General features: G+C 36.3%; 1 protein-coding gene across 3 annotated transcripts in view; it reads right to left on the reverse strand.

The window, feature by feature from the left end:
• Graf (GTPase regulator associated with FAK) overlaps positions 1 to 18,281 on the reverse strand; it is a 170,124-nt gene that overhangs the window by 25,986 nt on the left and 125,857 nt on the right. For all 3 annotated transcript variants that reach the window (XM_014229925.3, XM_036371172.2, XM_036371175.2), the window contains 2 exons: positions 15,000 to 15,157; positions 14,636 to 14,809 (listed from right to left, as the gene is read on the reverse strand). In XM_014229925.3, the coding sequence (XP_014085400.3) occupies positions 14,636 to 14,809; positions 15,000 to 15,157 (332 nt within the window). The remainder of the gene's footprint in view (positions 1 to 14,635; positions 14,810 to 14,999; positions 15,158 to 18,281) is intronic.

The following is an 18,281-nucleotide window of genomic DNA, read 5'->3' on the forward strand; positions in this document are numbered from 1 at the left end:
ATTAACCACCACAAAGTTAGTTAATTAACTTAACTGTTAAGAAGAATTATTGCATTGTTCTATACAAGTCGAGGGTTATTTGCATCTCTTGAATGCTTGGTAATGTTTAGCAGCAGTCTGGAGGGGATTTCACAAGGTTTCGTGAGCGATGTTTTAAAAAAAAATATTATACATCTTGAGAGTGAGATCGAATGAAAAGCAAGATAGTCTCTCTCTAGAAAGGGAGATAAAGAACGAAAGAGAAATATATAGAGAGTATGAAAGTAAGAGAGAAAGATGGAGAGAAGAGCAAGATAAAGAGAACAGAAGAGTGAGGATAATTCTACACCTTCAAGATATAGGTAAACATCGTCAAAAAGTTAGATTGAGTCATATAATCATCATCATAAGGTGTCAGGACTAGTTATTTTATGTAATTTTGACAGCGTAAAAATACCAGTCCAATTTTCATTTGGGAGTACCAATGGGAGAAATAAAGTCATTAAGTATCTTACCGGCTTGTTTCACACTTTAATGGTATTTACAAAACACTTAACACTATTAACTCTCTCAGCTTCCGCAAGGAAGGCGCATTAAATTCTTTGAAGAAATTACAAGTAGCTACTTAATCACTGTTTTTTCTTTTAAGTAAAGGGCTTTAATTTTTTTATAAGATCAACTGAAATATATATCTACGTATTTAGGAATGTACCAACATCCTTCTTTTTTTTCTTATTTCCACTGACAGCAGAAGCCCTCAAGTCTCAAGTGCGCGTAAAGAAGCAATTTGTCTACGTTGAGCTCTTTTCGCTGACAGTGTAGTGAATGAAAGATGTAAGAGCTCAAAAAAGTGGCAATGCAACTACTCAAGCGGATAAAGGGCACAGAAAAGGAAGTCAGCGAAAAACTAAAATCAAAGTGCCGGAAGTGGTTCGTATTGCTGCGGCGTTGTCTTTCGTTGTTTGGGTATGTGTGCACTGAGTGTTTTCATCATTTCGCGCTTTAAATATTACCACGACTGTTTTTAACGGTATTCGATGATATATATACACATATTATATATACAATATAAATACCGGCATATGCATACTTTCAATGTGGTAAGCGTTCACCTGCATTTTTATTGTTCTCCAAACACTAGTGCCTTTATAATTACATAAATGAGGCGATATTTTGACTTTTTCGCCCCGTATTAATTGGTGGCCTAATAACCGCATTTTCCATGTAAACACCATCAAAGCCGATGAGATCACAGCAGCAGCTGGGAAATACAGGCAACAGGTGATGCAAAAGCAGTCGAGAGATGGAGAGAGAGCGCAAGACGGAATAAGGTATCAGATGAGGCAACATAAGAGCTGTCTGATTGCAGCAATTGCCACTAAGCACATAACCAAAAAACAACAACAATACGCAAGATAAAAAGAAGAAGCGTAAAGTGTTTGAAAAAGTTCGCGACTAACATGAAAATCCAACTGCAGGCACATTTTCTGCAAACAAGCTGCACACATGCAACACCACTCAATATCAATTTGCCTCAACTATTTGTGTTGGTTTGTATGGTATGTGTTTGCTTGTGGCAAGTGCGAATATCTCATGCCGCTAAGCATATTTTGATGTTTCTACATTTTTTTTATATTAGTTTTGCTTCTGTTTCTGCCTCGTGTTAGACAACTTGCAACATCATTATCGCGCCTGCGGCAAGTGCTCGTCGCATGGCACTGGCAGATTTACTAACTGGGAATTGGGAACTGGGCGTATTTGGAGCAACTGCAACAGCATTTATTCATTTTCTTGTGAAACTAATTTATTTGTAAATTCGTGGAAGACAAAAATAATAAAAACGAGCGAATAGTGCAGATTTGATAAGAAGCAACAAAAAAATATATAGTTTGGAGCGAAATGGTGAAAAGTAGGCTGAAATAGTTGTTTTAGTACTAAGGATGGGAGAACTAATGGCAAATTGGGGATTGAAAAATATTAAAAAAATTAAAAAATTTTTTGGAAATTGTTGACGAAGCTAAAATTAATTATTTAAAAACTTAAAAAAAAAAACGAAAAAAACAACTAAAACTTTTTTTTATAAAAACGTATGTATAAATGATCAGCGTGATGAGCTAAGTTCAATTATCTATATCCGCCTGTCAGCGCAAGATAGCCTCGCTGTTTTTAAAATATCGATCTGAAATTTCGCAAACATCTTTTTATCCCTAAGAAGCTGCTCATTTGTCGGAACTGAAGCCTTCCTTCTGAAGCGATACACATATACCACCTCTTTTTCCAATCATCGAAACATGCCTTATAGACGCTGTCCGGGATCGCCTTCAGTTCACTCTGCGAATTTTCTTTTACGGCCTCAATTGAGTAGAAACGGGCTCCACGGAATGGCGATTTAAGTTTTGAAAACAAAAAAAGTCGCATGGGGCCAAATGCGGTGAATACGGTCTTTGATCAATGGTATTAAACGAGTTGTTGGTCTTAAAATCCTTCTAACTACTGCACGGTGCGATCTTTTTGTAAAATATTCAGCTCTTTTGAAACAAGTGGAACATTGACGCGTCTCATGCCCAAATAATCGGTCAAAATTAAACGAGCTGCTTTACGGCCGATGTTTAGCACGTAAGCTAATCTCTCTAACACTCGCATGACGATTTTCGAGCACGATTTCCTTCACTTTTTTGCTGTTATCGTCAGTGGTAGACGTCGAAGGACGACCGGAACTAGGCATGTCTTCGACGGTTTCTCGATCATCCTTAAAAGCTTTGTATTAGTCGTAGACTTGGGTTTTCGATAGAATAGATTCCTCATAAGCCTTTTCAAACATTCGCAACGACTTGCCGCAAATTCTACACTACTAAGGTCGACTGATTTCAACAGCTGCTGCAAACAAACTGGTCGACAGATCCCTCTCATTTTTGGCATAATAATTACGGACAGTGCAACTAACTTAAATATATTCAGCGCGGGCAGTTTAAATGACAATTTCCGGAAACTTTCTGGTCCCAATATATTTCCGAACAAATTTTTCAGAACGGGCCAATATAAAATATAGCTGCCATATAAATTGAACGATGAAAATGAAATTTTTGTTTAGAAAACTTTTTTATTTTACAAGATATTTTCACGAAATTTGTCATGAATTATTTTCCAAGGCAACGGTATAATCCCCAAAAATTGTTCGGATCAGAGCACTGTAGCATATAGCTGCCATACAAACTGACTGATCACAATCAAGTGCTTGTATGGAAACCTTTTCATATCTAAAAAAGTATAATATCTTTGGTGCAAGCGAAGTTAACGTTTTTTCTCGTTTTAAATGAATTTTCTTTGAAATAACCTATTTATTTCTAAAGAAGTTGCTCTAACCTATTTTCCATGCAACATTATTGCTACTGCTTACACAAACCATTTCTCTATAGCAGCTCTTGCGCATTCTAATTTTTGGCGAAATTCATAATACTTATACCCAGCTTTCAAGTGCCAACTCCGAGCAAAAGCGACGCAACCAACGCCCAACTGCAGCAGTTGGTGCAAGCCACATGAATGCCACACTATATGTCGATATAAAAATATACAAAATTTGTCCGTCTGTATGCCAACAGCTTAGCGCACAAATATTAGGCGGCTGCGAGCGATTTGTGTGGCGTATTAACCTCTTTAATGACGCTGCAACAGCCGACAAGTGGAGCAACGGAAAAAGTAATGTTGCTACTGCTGCAAATGTTGTTGCACATGCACCAATGTTTTTGTTGTTGCCATTATTGCAGTAGCTCGTAAACAAATAAGTGCAGCGAGGAAACAATTTATATTGGAAAATATTGCAAAACAACAAATATCAATGGTGGACAACAACAACAACCACAATCCATGTTGTTGCAAGCAATAGATAATTGTAATTGTAACGAATTCCACGAATATGACGCAAAAATGCATACCTACACACACGCATACATATTTATCGCTCACTCTTTGCATGTTCTTTCGTATCAAAATCGTGGCAGGAATGCCGCAACCCACAACCTACCAGCAGCAATGACCGGCAACTATTTGTAAACGAATGATCAATCGAACGAACGATGCAATGTACACAAGTACACGCATACATAAATATCTATACTTAACTGATTGGGCTGGTGTGTTCCTCATTCAGGCATGCCACATGCTGCACGCCACACCAAACAGTCCATTGTAATTTAAATGTAATCAAAAATCAATTCAACTTACGTACATAAATGCAACAACAACAATTCAACAACAACAGCTGTTAATATTAACAACAACTCATGACATTACCAACAATATACTTGTATGTAGCCACGGCCCACAACTGATCGCTTGTTACATACGGCGAAGCAAGTGATTTTGGTATTGTTGTTGTTGTTAATGTTCCAGCAGGTTGTAGTGTACATCCGACGATTTGTAAGTGGCTTCATCGATTCACTGCGAGAAATGAATGAGAAGCTGCATTTGTTGTAGAATTTTAGTTTAAAAACAAAGTTTCTTCTATCATGGACCTGGAAAATTCTAGCTTTAAGCTGCATCAGAAAGCACTTTGCTTTGATGGTTTAGACGAAAGCAAGTCAGAGCTTAACGCTTTCTAGCGAGTTCTAAACACCCACTCAACAAAGACACTACTATGAAATAGTCTGATCTAAACTTCCGTCGAAGCTTCCTTAAAATTCTAGAAATTTGCATAATACTGATAATTCACTAGAAACTACAAAAAAGTTCACTATATTTGTTTGGTAATGTCTTCGCGAGATGCTAACGATCTCTAAAATCGGTATAGGACAAAGCAAAGATCAACATTTTTGGCTATCTATTGATCGCAGCTCCTATCAGACAATGTGAGGAATGAGCTGGCTCAAGTTCATTTTCCTATCTTCTACGATGGATTTTCAGTCAATTATGCCCGTGAATTTTTAATAGCTCCCGAGCACACAAGCCATATCTCGATAAAACTGAATGCTTATAAAAATTTCAGATTTCATATTGAATATTTGATCAAACCCTTCAGGCGCGTGAAATAGCCCAAAATAGTAGATACTTGACCCCAAGGCTTTGAAAACGAAACAGACGTTAATTTCGAAATTGTTAGTTCGAGGGTGACTCCAAAGCTTTAAATAGTATATATCAGCAAACCTTTAAAGATTGACATGCTGCAGTGGGTTTTAGGCAATATCCATAAAATTCCCCTTGGAAGAACTACACTTAGTAAGGTATGACGGAATGACTCCTCAGCATCTAGACCACGGAAGAAATATTTGATAGTCGACGACATGTTTATTATACAAATATTTAATGCCATGTGAAAGACTAAATTCGTGTACCGAAAGTTTCCATAAACAACCCTAAGTTCTAGCAAATACTGAAAATCCAGTAATCATGCTAAGTCCATTCGGGGAAAAATTGTGGAGAACATTACAACTGTCATGTTTAAAAATGAACGAAAATTGGAAGAACGTGAAGAATTACATAGAAAACGTAATACGGTTAAAAAAAACGGGACCTAGACATAAGTAATGACATGTAAGCCTTAAGACGAGAAATAACGAACGCCACCACGAAGAATTGCGAAAGTGGTCCCAGAGATGACGGTTCCTTAGAGACGAGTTTTTTAGTGACCAATGATGATGCGGAAGGCATATTGAAAAGGTGGCTCTGGACTTGCAAGCTTCTAAACTTCATAACAATTTTTAACCCTCTCAAAAATTCAAAGCTTGCAAAGACCTACAAGCACTTTTCCTACGTAACCCCACCAACGGATGAATGGACTAAATGGATCTCCATAGTAAGGTATGACGGAGACTCCTCAGCATCTAGACCACGGAAGAAATATTTGATAGTCGACGACATGTTTATTATACAAATATTTAATGCCATGTGAAAGACTAAATTCGTGTACCGAAAGTTTCCATAAACAACCCTAAGTTCTAGCAAATACTGAAAATCCAGTAATCATGCTAAATCCATTCGGGGAAAAATTGTGGAGAACATTACAACTGTCATGTTTAAAAATGAACGAAAATTGGAAGAACGTGAAGAATTACATAGAAAACGTAATACGGTTAAAAAAAACGGGACCTAGACATAAGTAATGACATGTAAGCCTTAAGACGAGAAATAACGAACGCCACCACGAAGAATTGCGAAAGTGGTCCCAGAGATGACGGTTGCTTAGAGAAGAGTTTTTTAGTGACCAATGATGATGCGGAAGGCATATTGAAAAGGTGGCTCTGGACTTGCAAGCTTCTAAACTTCATAACAATTTTTAACCCTCTCAAAAATTCAAAAGCTTGCAAAGACCTACAAGCACTTTTCCTACGTAACCCCACCAACGGATGAATGGACTAAATGGATCTCCATAATCATTTAAATACTTCACTGACAATTTATAGCCGATTAGTAGTGTCGAATGTAAAGTTGGATGCTCAGAACTTTCCATTCCAAAATATAATAAGCTTTCATAACTTTTTTGGGTTGAGTTAGAATTATTATTTGTCTTATAATTTTATTAGGCCATAACTTTTGCATAAGCCTATAATCCTAGTACACTCTGTTTCTATATATTACCCTAGAATAACCTCTAATAATGTTAGGTATGCTCAATATATTTGGAACTTCCTTAGATTTTTGATGGAAAGTTCCTTACATTCGCACCGACTAAAGCTTGAGATAAAGTGCGAGTTCGAGTTGTATCTTTGGCAAGAATTTTGTGCTGCTATGAAAACGACATTCAGTAAATAGCCTCGAAGAAGCATTTGAAAGCCACTGCTTTAGTCGGTCTGTTGAATTTGACAGCTTTTTCCGATCTAATATACACTTTTTTTTTAAATTTTTTCTCTCGGTGTAATATACAAACTTTTTTTTAACTTTTTGACGAATCGATCACTGTTTGAGTATTATTACTACATGAGAACAACAATAATAAATCCCACTCAACAATTGAACGCCAACTAGTAAATTACAACAATGCAATTCTAAGAAAAACAACAGTATTTAGAACATAATCTCACATTAACAACGAGAAGCTACCACAAAAACAACAGAAATTTTGTTCAACAAATTTACGAAAATCAATCAAACGCGGCAGCCGAGTACACCACGTGTAATGCAATCGATTTATTTTTGGGGCGTGTTGCAGCCCAAGCGTGCAACATAATACAAAAACACGCATAACAGCTAATAGCCGCAACAACATTTAATTTGTCGATGGCCGCACGACGAACCACAAGGCTGACGTCATTGCGATGGATGGGCGCTGTGAGCACCAGGTGGTGGTGGTGATGGTGCGACCGGTGTCGGTGGCGTTCACTTGCGTTGGAGATTGGTTTCGGCTACTCAACAACAAAGACATGTGCTGCTAATAGGTTGCGTCACTGCACTTGTAAAATAAATACAGTTGCTGTCAATAAATAGCAATATATTAGAAAGTAAAGAGTTCAAACCAGAAGAAAATTTGTCAAAAATAATAGCAAAAATTTTCTATCTGAAAAAAAAACTGTGTTTTTGAACTAACTAAATTCATAATATCTTCTATATTAGCTGGCTTTCTTCTTCTTAAAGCACATTTTTGAAATTAGAAACCTAATTTATTGGCAATTTAGTATTAATTGAATAGTGATTAGTTATTTTTTATGAAAATATTACAAATTATATAATTTTTGTGGCAATTAAATACTAATTGGTGATTAGTTGATTGCGTGTCCATCAAGTAATAATTGATACAGAAATATTGTACAGAAAAGTTAATATTAATTAAATGACAATTATGACAGTGTTAATCGACATTTCATTAGCTAATATTTTTATGGAAATGTTTTAAAAATTAAACGTCAATCTGCTGACAGTTAGATAGCAATTAGCGTTAAAATAAATCTTTTTTTTTTTTTTAGTTTGGATTTAATAAACATTAATACAATGAAATCTCAATTTATTTAGGAAATATGGGATATTTTGCAACAATTTATTTTAAATACGTTAACTGACAATTAGTTAGTTATTTTGAAAAGAAAATTAAGCTACTATTATATTATTAATACTTTAAATTTTGCTAACAATTAAGACGGCCTTTTGGCCATGCAAGTTATGAATTTGTGGTCTTCTGACGTCGGTAATCAATTGATACTCTACAAAATGCAATTCTAGATGATCCCTGATACCCCGAAGAGATTCTAAAAATTTGATCGTTTGATTAGTTAGAGTCACAGGTTCTTTAGTAATCTTTTCTGTTTTGCTTTTTTGTACTAATATTTTTCTTAATAAGTGTACGTATGGCAAGAAGGGCAACAACCAATCAAGCAATGTTCGAAAATCTCAAGTGTACAAGTGTCTTAGCTTAACCTTAAAAGCAGCAACATGGTACGAAAGTGAACTACAACCCAAAACATCATTCAAGTGGAAGTTAACAAACACATCAGTGAAAGATGGAGAGGTGTGGCAGGCAGGGTTTGAGAAAGAAAATGCATTGCTAACGGATATATAAGCAAACTGAGGTATATATGTATATTTAGATCATAAATCTAAAGGGAAGAATAACTCATAAGTTTCGAAATTAAAAAAAAAACAAGTAAGGAAGGGCTAAGTTCGGATGTAACCGAACATTTTATACTCTCGCAAAGTCAAATAGTATACTCGTTTGAGATTTCTTTGTGGATTGGCTGATATTTTCGGTAGAAGGTCAACTATAGGCACTGGGGTCCACATATTTAGTACTTAGGGGCTTAAACAGTTTTGGTTCGATTTAGACAATTTTTGGCCACAAGGTGGCATACTTTAATCGCATTATTCACGCAAAGTTTTATCCCGATACAGTCAATGTTGCCTGATTTGCATAGTGGAAAGTGAAATAATCAGATGGAATTTAAAATGGTGTTATATGGAAAGTAGGCGTGGTTGTAGTCCGATTTCGCCCATTTTTGCACTGTGACATAGAAACATGAAAAGAACGTTATGCACCGAATTTGGTTGAAATCGGTTAAGCATATCTCAAGATATGGGTTTTCACCTAAAAGTGGGCTGTGCCACGCCCACTGTCTAATTTTGAACGCGGTTCCTATAAAGTCATCTCATACCATCCCAGAGATAAAATTTAATGACTCTGGCGTGTTTAGTGCTTGATTTATCGCGCTTTTAGTAGTTTTTAACAGTACCGTTATATGGGGAGTGGGCGGAGTTGCCACCCGATTTCAACTATTTTCACACCGTCAATAGAAGTGCTAAAAATATTTGCTTCGAGTGAATTTTGTTATTATAGCATTAGCGGTTTAGGAGATATGCACATTAAACCTATTAGAGGCGGGACCACGCCCACTTTTTAAAAAAAAATTTTAACTGCAGATGCCCCTCCCTAATGTGATCCTGTGTACCAAATAACAGTCTTGTATCTTATTGCGGAGCTTAGTTATGGCAAGTTATTTGTTTTTGATTAATGGCGTTTTGTGGGCGTGGCAGTGGTCCGATTACGCCCATCTGCAATACCAACCGTCTCACGGTACCATGAAACATGTCTACCAAGTTTCATAAAGATATCTCAATTTTTACTCAAGTTAGAGCTTGCACGGACGGACGGACAGACGGACGGACGGACAGACAGTCACCCGGATTTCAACTCGTCTCTTCATCCTGATCATTTATATATATATAACCCTATATCTAACTCGATTAGTTTTAGGTGATACAAACAACCGTTAGGTGAACAAAACTATTATACTCTGTAGCAACAGGTTGCGAGAGTATAAAAAAAACTAAAAACTTATGTTGCGCCTTTTTTCTTTTTTAAGCACTAGTGAGCTCTTAACCTTTGCCCGAAATGTGTACAACAAAAGTCTATATATACTCCAGACCCCAAAAAATGTATTCAATGAACATTGCAAATATTCCTTCTCTTCAGCAACTTCACATTCAATTTTCAAGTTCGATAAATTGCCATGAGCAAAGCGACTTTTTAATGTCAGAGTCAACATAATCTCACCTTAAATTGGGAATGCATACTGGAAAAGCGAGTAAGTCGTCGATTTGCTTACTTTTCTCTTGCTTACATTTTTGCACTTTATTCTTCAGCTGTCCTGAGTCCAACCTTTATTTGTTTGCATTCAAATATCAACAGGATTAGACTAAAGTACTAACTTTAGACAGCAAAGTGTTGATATAAAGAATATAATAAACGGTAAACTTATAGAGGTTAAAGAGAGCAAGGCAAGGTAAAAGGAATAAGCGGAGATGGACTAGGATACAGTGGGTAGTTGTATGAAAATCGTAAATAAATAAATCAACGGAGGTAATAGTTCGTTTATCGGTTTCATAAATTTGAAGTGCCTAAGCCGACGTACGACGACACCAACTCCGTAATTTGGAGGAGCCCATTTACATCACGCTATCATTGATTTTAATGATAAGCCCGTTGGAAAAATTACACTCACGTTGTGTCATGAACTCGAGTTTATTAATGAACTCAAGAAATTATCCTTTAAGAGAGGAGAAAAATTACTCAAGAAATTATCCTCTAAGAGAGGAGAAAAATTACTTGACTTTTGTGTCATAATAAATTCTGAGTGAAACGTTTTAATTTACATAACCTTGCGCCATAAACTCGAGTTCAGTAATAAACTGGTAAAGATAAGTCAGGAAGAATTTACTCAAGAGAGATTATTAATAAATTCTGGAGGAAGTCCTTCCTAAATTCGCGTTGTTATATACTCGAGTTTATTGATGAAATTAAGATCAATCTCTTTAGAAAAGAGAAAAATTACGTTAGTTTGGAGCTGATCGATAAACTAAGGAAAGAAATCCTTAAAAACATGTTAAATTACATTTACGTTATAACACAAACTCGAGTTTATTGATAAATTCAGGAGAAAAGTGTCATAGAAACGAGTTAAAGTATTCATGTTGTACCACACAGTCGAGTTTATTAATTAATTATGAAGTAAACGTGTTACATAACGTTGCGTCGTGAACCCGAGTTTAGCGACGGAAGACAAATCAGGAAAAACGTATTCAGAAGGGATTTAATAATGATTTAGGAAGCGAATTTCTTTAGAAACGGATTACATACGTATTGCCTAATAAACTCGAGTTTACTGATAAACTAAAGGACGAAATTTCAACCGAAATACGTTAAAATACACTTTTTGTGAATTTTTGCCATAAACTCTAGTTTATTTACACAGTTTATGCGAACGGCTCACCAAACTTTGAGCTTATTTTACAAAGTATTTTCTTTAACTTTTTTTAAACTCAACCTTTTTGACAGAAAAATTAGCGCTTACAAAACTCAGCTCTCGCGTCAATTCACTATAAACAAACCCTTTATAAGTCTTGTTAAATACGAAATTTGTGCCATTGTACCTCAGTGTCAAGTACACAATAAAAACCTCAACAACGGACCCCCTTTCAGCTGTACCTAGTTGCACTGTCACTACCAGACATATATTCAGGCACGCAGACAGTGGGTTGTGCGATGGGTACATAATGCAAGTGACTCCTAAAACTATGCAACATGAGCAGACGGTTGCAATGCAAACGAAAAATCAAAGTCTTGCCAAGTTGTTATGTAATAGCTGTGAGAAGTTTGGGTCTAAGGTGGCTGGGCTTTAACTGCTGGAGACTAGTCTAATATTTGCATTATAACGGTATTAGATAGTGTTGCTCTACACACATTTCCGTAACGGCAAATGCAACTGCAGCTGTCAAATACAGTTACAGCGAGAGATTGTTGGAAAAGAAAAGCCATGTGGAGAAAATGCGAGCTAGTGTTGATGGAGAATAATTTAGTTTTGAAAAGAGCTCGGTAGTCTGATAATGCACAAATCTAATGGCTCCAGTTATAGATTTCGTGATCTAGTTCTGGAATTATTTCGGGGTTCGACACTTCAACTAACAAGTCAACGTGTAATTAAATTCTCAAATGAGAATTGTACAGGTTTTAGCCACAACTAACTCGCTTTTCTTAAAGCTTTCACGCAATTCGAAGGAAGTCTTGAGAATAACTGAATCACTTAAAATACTAGTCATGCTTTGGTCTGTAAATTTAAGCTTTTGAGTCGATGTATTTTTGTAAGAATGAGGCTTTCCGAAAATAATACAGCAAAGGATTAAAACAACGGAAGGTTCTGTTACGAGTATTCATATATAACACACGTATAATAAAGTAATAAAATCGAAAGCTTCATAGGTTATAAAATGGGCAAAATGCTTTTAAAATACTTGTCTCGATATCAAGTAAAAAACTAAAGTTCACATCCTTTCGGAGTAAAAATGTTCTGAATATGTTTTGAACAATAGTTGTCAGTGACAAAACGCTTCCTACAAATAATAAAAGCTTCATACAAATAATAAAGCTCTTAAAAAGCTCCATAGTACCCAATTATTTAGCACATATTGATAGCTTTTGTAGTTAAGGAGCTTAGTAAATTAGTTATGTACAGCTTCAAAATAGCATAAGTTCTAGACCTTTCTCGCTCACTTTAATTTCTACAAACCTAATCTCTTAGTACCTAAAAACTAAAGCTTCATGTGTCGCCTCTTTTTTATTTTAGAAAATTATCTCTGGAATAGTGAGTGAATAAGTGTCGCGAAACGACAATGAGATCCAAACAAAATTTACTACAGGGTTGCTTTCACATACATAAATACACACTCACTAAGAACTAGGTAAACACTTAGAAATGGGTTTGACGGGTGGCTACGAAAGTAAAACGATTTGGTGTTGCAATGTAGCATTTGTGGGTGTTTAAATATGGGTGAAGAACGACTTGTAGGTGTCCTAAATGGAGAGTGGCGGGTGACACCTACAGACATATGTTTATTTGCGCTTGTGTGGCATTTACAGTAAATAAGCACAGTGTATACACATTTTGGGGCTTTTACGGTAAATGGTTATATCGGAGTATGTATAACGCTGAATATGTATATGCAGGTAGGTATATATAATTTCACTCTATATACTTTCGGTTGGGTTGAGTTGGCTAGCAACTATTTATTACGGTATAGTTTGCACACATACACGCATACATATATGTATATACACGCCCATGAAAATATACTTACATACATATGTACATGTATATACTTATTTGAACAAAAGCTTCAGTAGGAGGGCAGTAATGCAATTCTTTGTTGGTGCAGGTCATGGAACTCTGTCGGCAGCAAAAACTACTATTTACTATTTTCAGTCTGCCACGAATGCATATGCATGTATTTTTGTTGGTATGCGTATTTCAGCCTGTGTGTGTTGGGTAAATATTTTACAAACATATTTGCTGAAATTGGAAAATGGAAAAAGTTCAAGCGACTAGCAATGGAAAATCTGTTGCTGCGGAAAATCTGAAAGTTTCTTTGCAGCCATTTGCATTGGTATTGGTGAGGAAACAGCCGGCGGACAAATGAATTTCGTATTTATTGCATTTTCCGTTTCAACTCTTTCATAGAAATTGCAATGCCGCAATTTGACGGCGCACTGAGAAGATTTTAGGAAGTGAAATTTATTATTAATGAATTGCGAAAGTGTATATAATATAATTGGAAAGGTTAGTTAATTATATTGTATATATAAACAATATAAACTAATAGAAAGATATTAAAAAATTATTAAATAAAGTTTGTATGGCAGCTATATGCTATAGTGGTTCGATATCGGCGGTTCCGACAAAAAAGCAGCATCTTGGGAAGAAGTGGATGTGTGGCAAATTCCAAATCGATAGAATAGTTCGAGAAAACAATTTATGATTCATTTATATGACTCTGAAATTCAGTTACATTCAGTATTCGATTAGAAGTGGTTCTGACTAGACATCCTTAATCAGATTCCAGACTCATTTCATCAAGCAGTTATATAAATTAAATGAATATTTCACATCATACTGACAAAGGAGATTGAGAAGCTAAGCTTTAAGCGCTCTAGAATTCTAAGGATCCACCTTAGAAAAATGCAACCTGCTTTTGGAAGAATTTTATATCAATACACAAATTCTTAAAGTCATTGGAACACAGAAACCCTACCAAATTAGATTGAATTGATGAATTGAGGGAAGAGAAGGCTTACCTTGCAACCCTGCGCTGAGATTCTATAGGTTAATTATGTTTTTTCTTCCTGCAAGTTTTTGTGTAGAACAAAATACTCGATGTTCTAGAAAGTACAAATTTTTTGTATGGAACAAAAATCTGGAAAATTTAGGAAACATTGGCATTTTTTTACCTTTATAAAATATTATTGCAAATTTAACTTCTACCAACACACATTTGAAATGTCGGACTTGCATATTTTAAAAATTAGGGGCGTAAAGACTAAACCGGAACCTAGAGATGACTGTAGTGAGTTGTTGGAGAAGAAAACCGGCAAAAACGTGTTGCAGAACACCGCCGTTTGTTTGAAATTTTTTAATCCAAATATTTTACTTACGAGTATAAACACCAGATTTTTCGCAGTGGTCACAGAAAACTATTTAGTTTTCGAAATAATACTCGTAAAAGCTTCTACAGCATATCCGGTTTAACACAAAAATAAATTCGACAAACTCAACTTAACAGCACTTTTTAATAAATTCTGCAGTCTACACACACACAACACTAACTTTACCACTAAAATCGCTTAAACTTATTTCCGCCATTGCAAACTCGCACACGAATACTCATACACATGGTAGTACGAAACACTCACCTCCTGTATCGTGTTCTCGGGCTTTTTTGTTGACATATTCAGGAAACGTTCTTGTGTCTGGCAAAATTTCTCCGTCTTCTTGTCGAACTTTTTCTTGTTCTCCTTTACGCCGCCAATATGTTTCTTCCGAAACTCCTCCAGCGGCATAATGATGTGTTGATCCGCCAGCGTCAGCTGTGAAATTGTGCAGAAATATGCCATTAGTTAGAAACATATGTATATACATACGTACATACCGATTTAGTTGGAGAATATTATTAAAAAAGTTTCAGCAGCTAAGAGCTTAGTTTTCTGGCTAATATAACTTAAAATTTATGGTTTGCTCTCGCACGTATATTTGGCTGCTTAATTGCTGTTTACTCACCATTTTTTCTCGCTCATCTTCGATGGTTCCAATTATGGCGGCGAAATGTTTCAGACTTTCGCAAATGACATTCTCGTCATCTGTTTGCGCTGTGCCGATGCATTCGAAATTGAAATCGTCCATTAAGTTGGCCAATTGTTTCATGCGGGTGGAAAGCACTGCAATAGTAAGAGAAATTAATTTTATACCTTATAACCCGTTTTGACTTTAATTCTTTAATTAATTAATTACACGTTTAAATGTAGGAAATATTCAAAATTTTAAAAGTTCTACGAAAAAATTATGCCTACATTTAGGAGCGCACTGCATATACAAGAAGAATCACATTTTCTAATAAAACTGCTTGGTGGGTATAATTATGTAGTCATGAAGATAGTGATTGATTCTAAAGACCATAGAAGTTTTTCACCATGGAGTATTTACTAATTATACCCAAAACAGGATTAGGAGCTATCGACCTTAAATTTTGTACACGTTATTTTCTCTGCAAGAGAATCGCCGTTTGTCGGAATCGTCGATATCGGTCCACTGTAGCACATAGCTCCCATACAAAAGGTTTATAATCAAGTCCTTGTATGGATAACTATTTTATTTCACAAGATACTTGTATCTTGACGAAATTTGACATGGTTTATTGTTTGGAGCAACGGTACCATTTTCAAAGAAATTACAGCATATTTTTTTTTTTTGTGCGGGTGAGGGGGTAGAAAATGCCTTCCGCATCATCACTGCTGTCGTCGCAGCAGCGGTATGTGCCGCTTGGAGGTCACTTAAAACCCCCCTCTAAGAAACCGTCGCCCGCCCTGGGACCGCGTTTGCATTACTTCAGGGTGGCGTTCCATTTTTCTCATTGAGGGATTTACGTCTGCGCACCTGCGTCCACGTCCCGCTTTTTGCTGCCTAGCAAATTTGCTGCGAATTTCTGGATGATCCCCCAGTTTGCTTCGCTCTCTAGCATGACTTTGATAAAATTGTCCGTTTTTATTGGACCAACTCAGTTTTCTACAGCGGTGCGTTTCCGTTGCCATCGCGTACATTCAAAAAATGTTTGTTCAGCGTCGTCTGCTGTCGCGTCGTTCTATGACGGCTCTTCGACTTTTCCCATTTTGTGGAGATACTTTTTGAAGTATCCGTGACCGGATAGCAATTGTGTCGTGTAGAAGTCGACTTCTCCAAATTTCCGGCTTGTCCATAAGTTCACAGCTTTTTTGAGTCTTGCCATCCCGGCTCTCATTCTGCCATCTTCGTTGCCATGTTGACATCGTATCTTTCTTTATTTCTTCGATTGCCCTCTTATTATTCTCAGATGTTTTCTTTAGCTCCCACAGCTTTTTCATTTCGTATGCCAGGAGGTCAATTGGGATATTACCGCTTATAACTAATATTGCATCGCCTAACACTGTTCGGTTAGCTGATGCAACTCTGAGGGCTGCGATGCGGTGTACTTTGGCCAATACCGTACGCTGATTTTTCTTTTTTTAGCACATCTGCCCTAATCTCTGCTCCGTATAATAGGACGCCTATGGTCGTGGACATTAGGAGCTTTCTCTTTTCTTGGCTGGGCCCCCCTATTTTGGCAATTAGTATACTGAATTGGGAGGTTATTTTCGCTGCCTTTCCTGCTGCGTAGTGGATTTTTACCCAGAAAGTTAATCTGGGGTCCAGTCTGACGCCTAGATAGTTTACCGCTTTTTGTGCCTTTAGAATATCCGTAGTCGTTTGCATACTTATTTCTAGAGGTATGTGCTTGTTTGTCAACAGTAGTAGCTCTGTTTTTTCGGTAGCGAGCTGTAGGTTATGTAAGTCAAGCCATGCTTGCATCCCTATCAATACCTGGTGTAGCTTTTTTCGCGTATCTTCTGTGTGCGGCGATGTCGTCCGCGTAGCCAATTACATAAGATGCGTCTGGCATGTCGAGTTTTAGTATGGCGTCGTAGCTGATGTTCCACAAGTCTGGGCCTAAAATGGATCCTTGCGCTGCTCCTGACGTAACCGCTATCTGTCGTGATCCCTCTCTAGTTTGGTACAACAATTTTCTCTTACTACTATATCAAGTAACTGCCATACAAACTGACCGAACAAAATTTAGTTCTTGTATAGAATCTTTTGTATATGTCGGTATTATAGCTTCGGTGCAACCGAAGTTAACGTGTTTCCTTATTTATATTTTCTTAGTTGAATGCATAATATTTCAGTAACATTTTATCTAAATTTTTGAATCGATTGGAAATAAATTGACAAAGCTACGAATATATAATATTTAGTATATTTTTACTTGTCTTATGAATTTTTATTGTTCAAAACTTTAAAGAAAATACACCCAATAAATTAAAATTTTTAATTTCGAAAAACGCTTCCGGCGTTATCTAGGGAATACCATTATCTAACGAATGAACCTTAATATTTTGATTTCGGTTGCTCCAGCGCCAAGTTTGAAAGGCGCTGCAAACCTACTTTTTTCTGAGACACGTACGAATAATTGCTGCTATTGTCGTATTTTTTGACATCTCTTAATAAAAATTGAATACAACTTTAATGTACCGATGGTTCTAATAAAAAGATTTGAGCTTTGTCGTCACAAAAGATTCACAAAAACATGAGTGTTTTGCACGAATGAATCCTGCCACTTTTAAACCGAACCCTACTTAGACTATAAATATGTAAGGTGAGCATTTGAAATTTTTTTGAAGAACGGTTATAAATGCGAACTTCAAAATTGTTTGAAACGATTTTAGTTATTGCGCCATAATAGTTAGTCATAGCAACGTCGGGCTAAATCGAAATGGGAGTCAAAAAGTCTGAAGTATCCTTGGAATTTTTTAAAATTAAAATTGCCTAAATTGAAAGATTAGTGATAGAAATATCTCTCAAAAAACCCTTAAGAAATATGCTTTCAGGTTATGCTTTTTTCGAAATCTGATAATTTGATTCGGTGGGAAGTGATTCGGTTTACAGCTGGCTTGAACGAATAAAAGAGCGATAATTATGTAAGTAAGGAATAAAAAGAGCGTGAGTGTTACTGGAAAGCGGGACGCTAAGCAAAAAAGTATCTACATATGTACATACAGCTGTGTTCACAAAAATAGAAGTGCGAGAAATGCAATCAAGTAATTAAATTTTTTTTCAAGTTCCGTTACGATTATTCCAACGTCTACGCATTGTTGTTGTAGAATGGCATGTTTATACAGAAGAAACGAAAAAATCCCGTTAGATTTGCGAGATTTAAGCAAATGAACAACTCTTTTTGCTAGAAGCACCAGTCTTTGGCTGTTCATTAAAATA

This window comes from Bactrocera oleae, chromosome 5 (genome assembly GCF_042242935.1).
Source record: "Bactrocera oleae isolate idBacOlea1 chromosome 5, idBacOlea1, whole genome shotgun sequence".
NCBI lineage: Eukaryota > Metazoa > Arthropoda > Insecta > Diptera > Tephritidae > Bactrocera > Bactrocera oleae.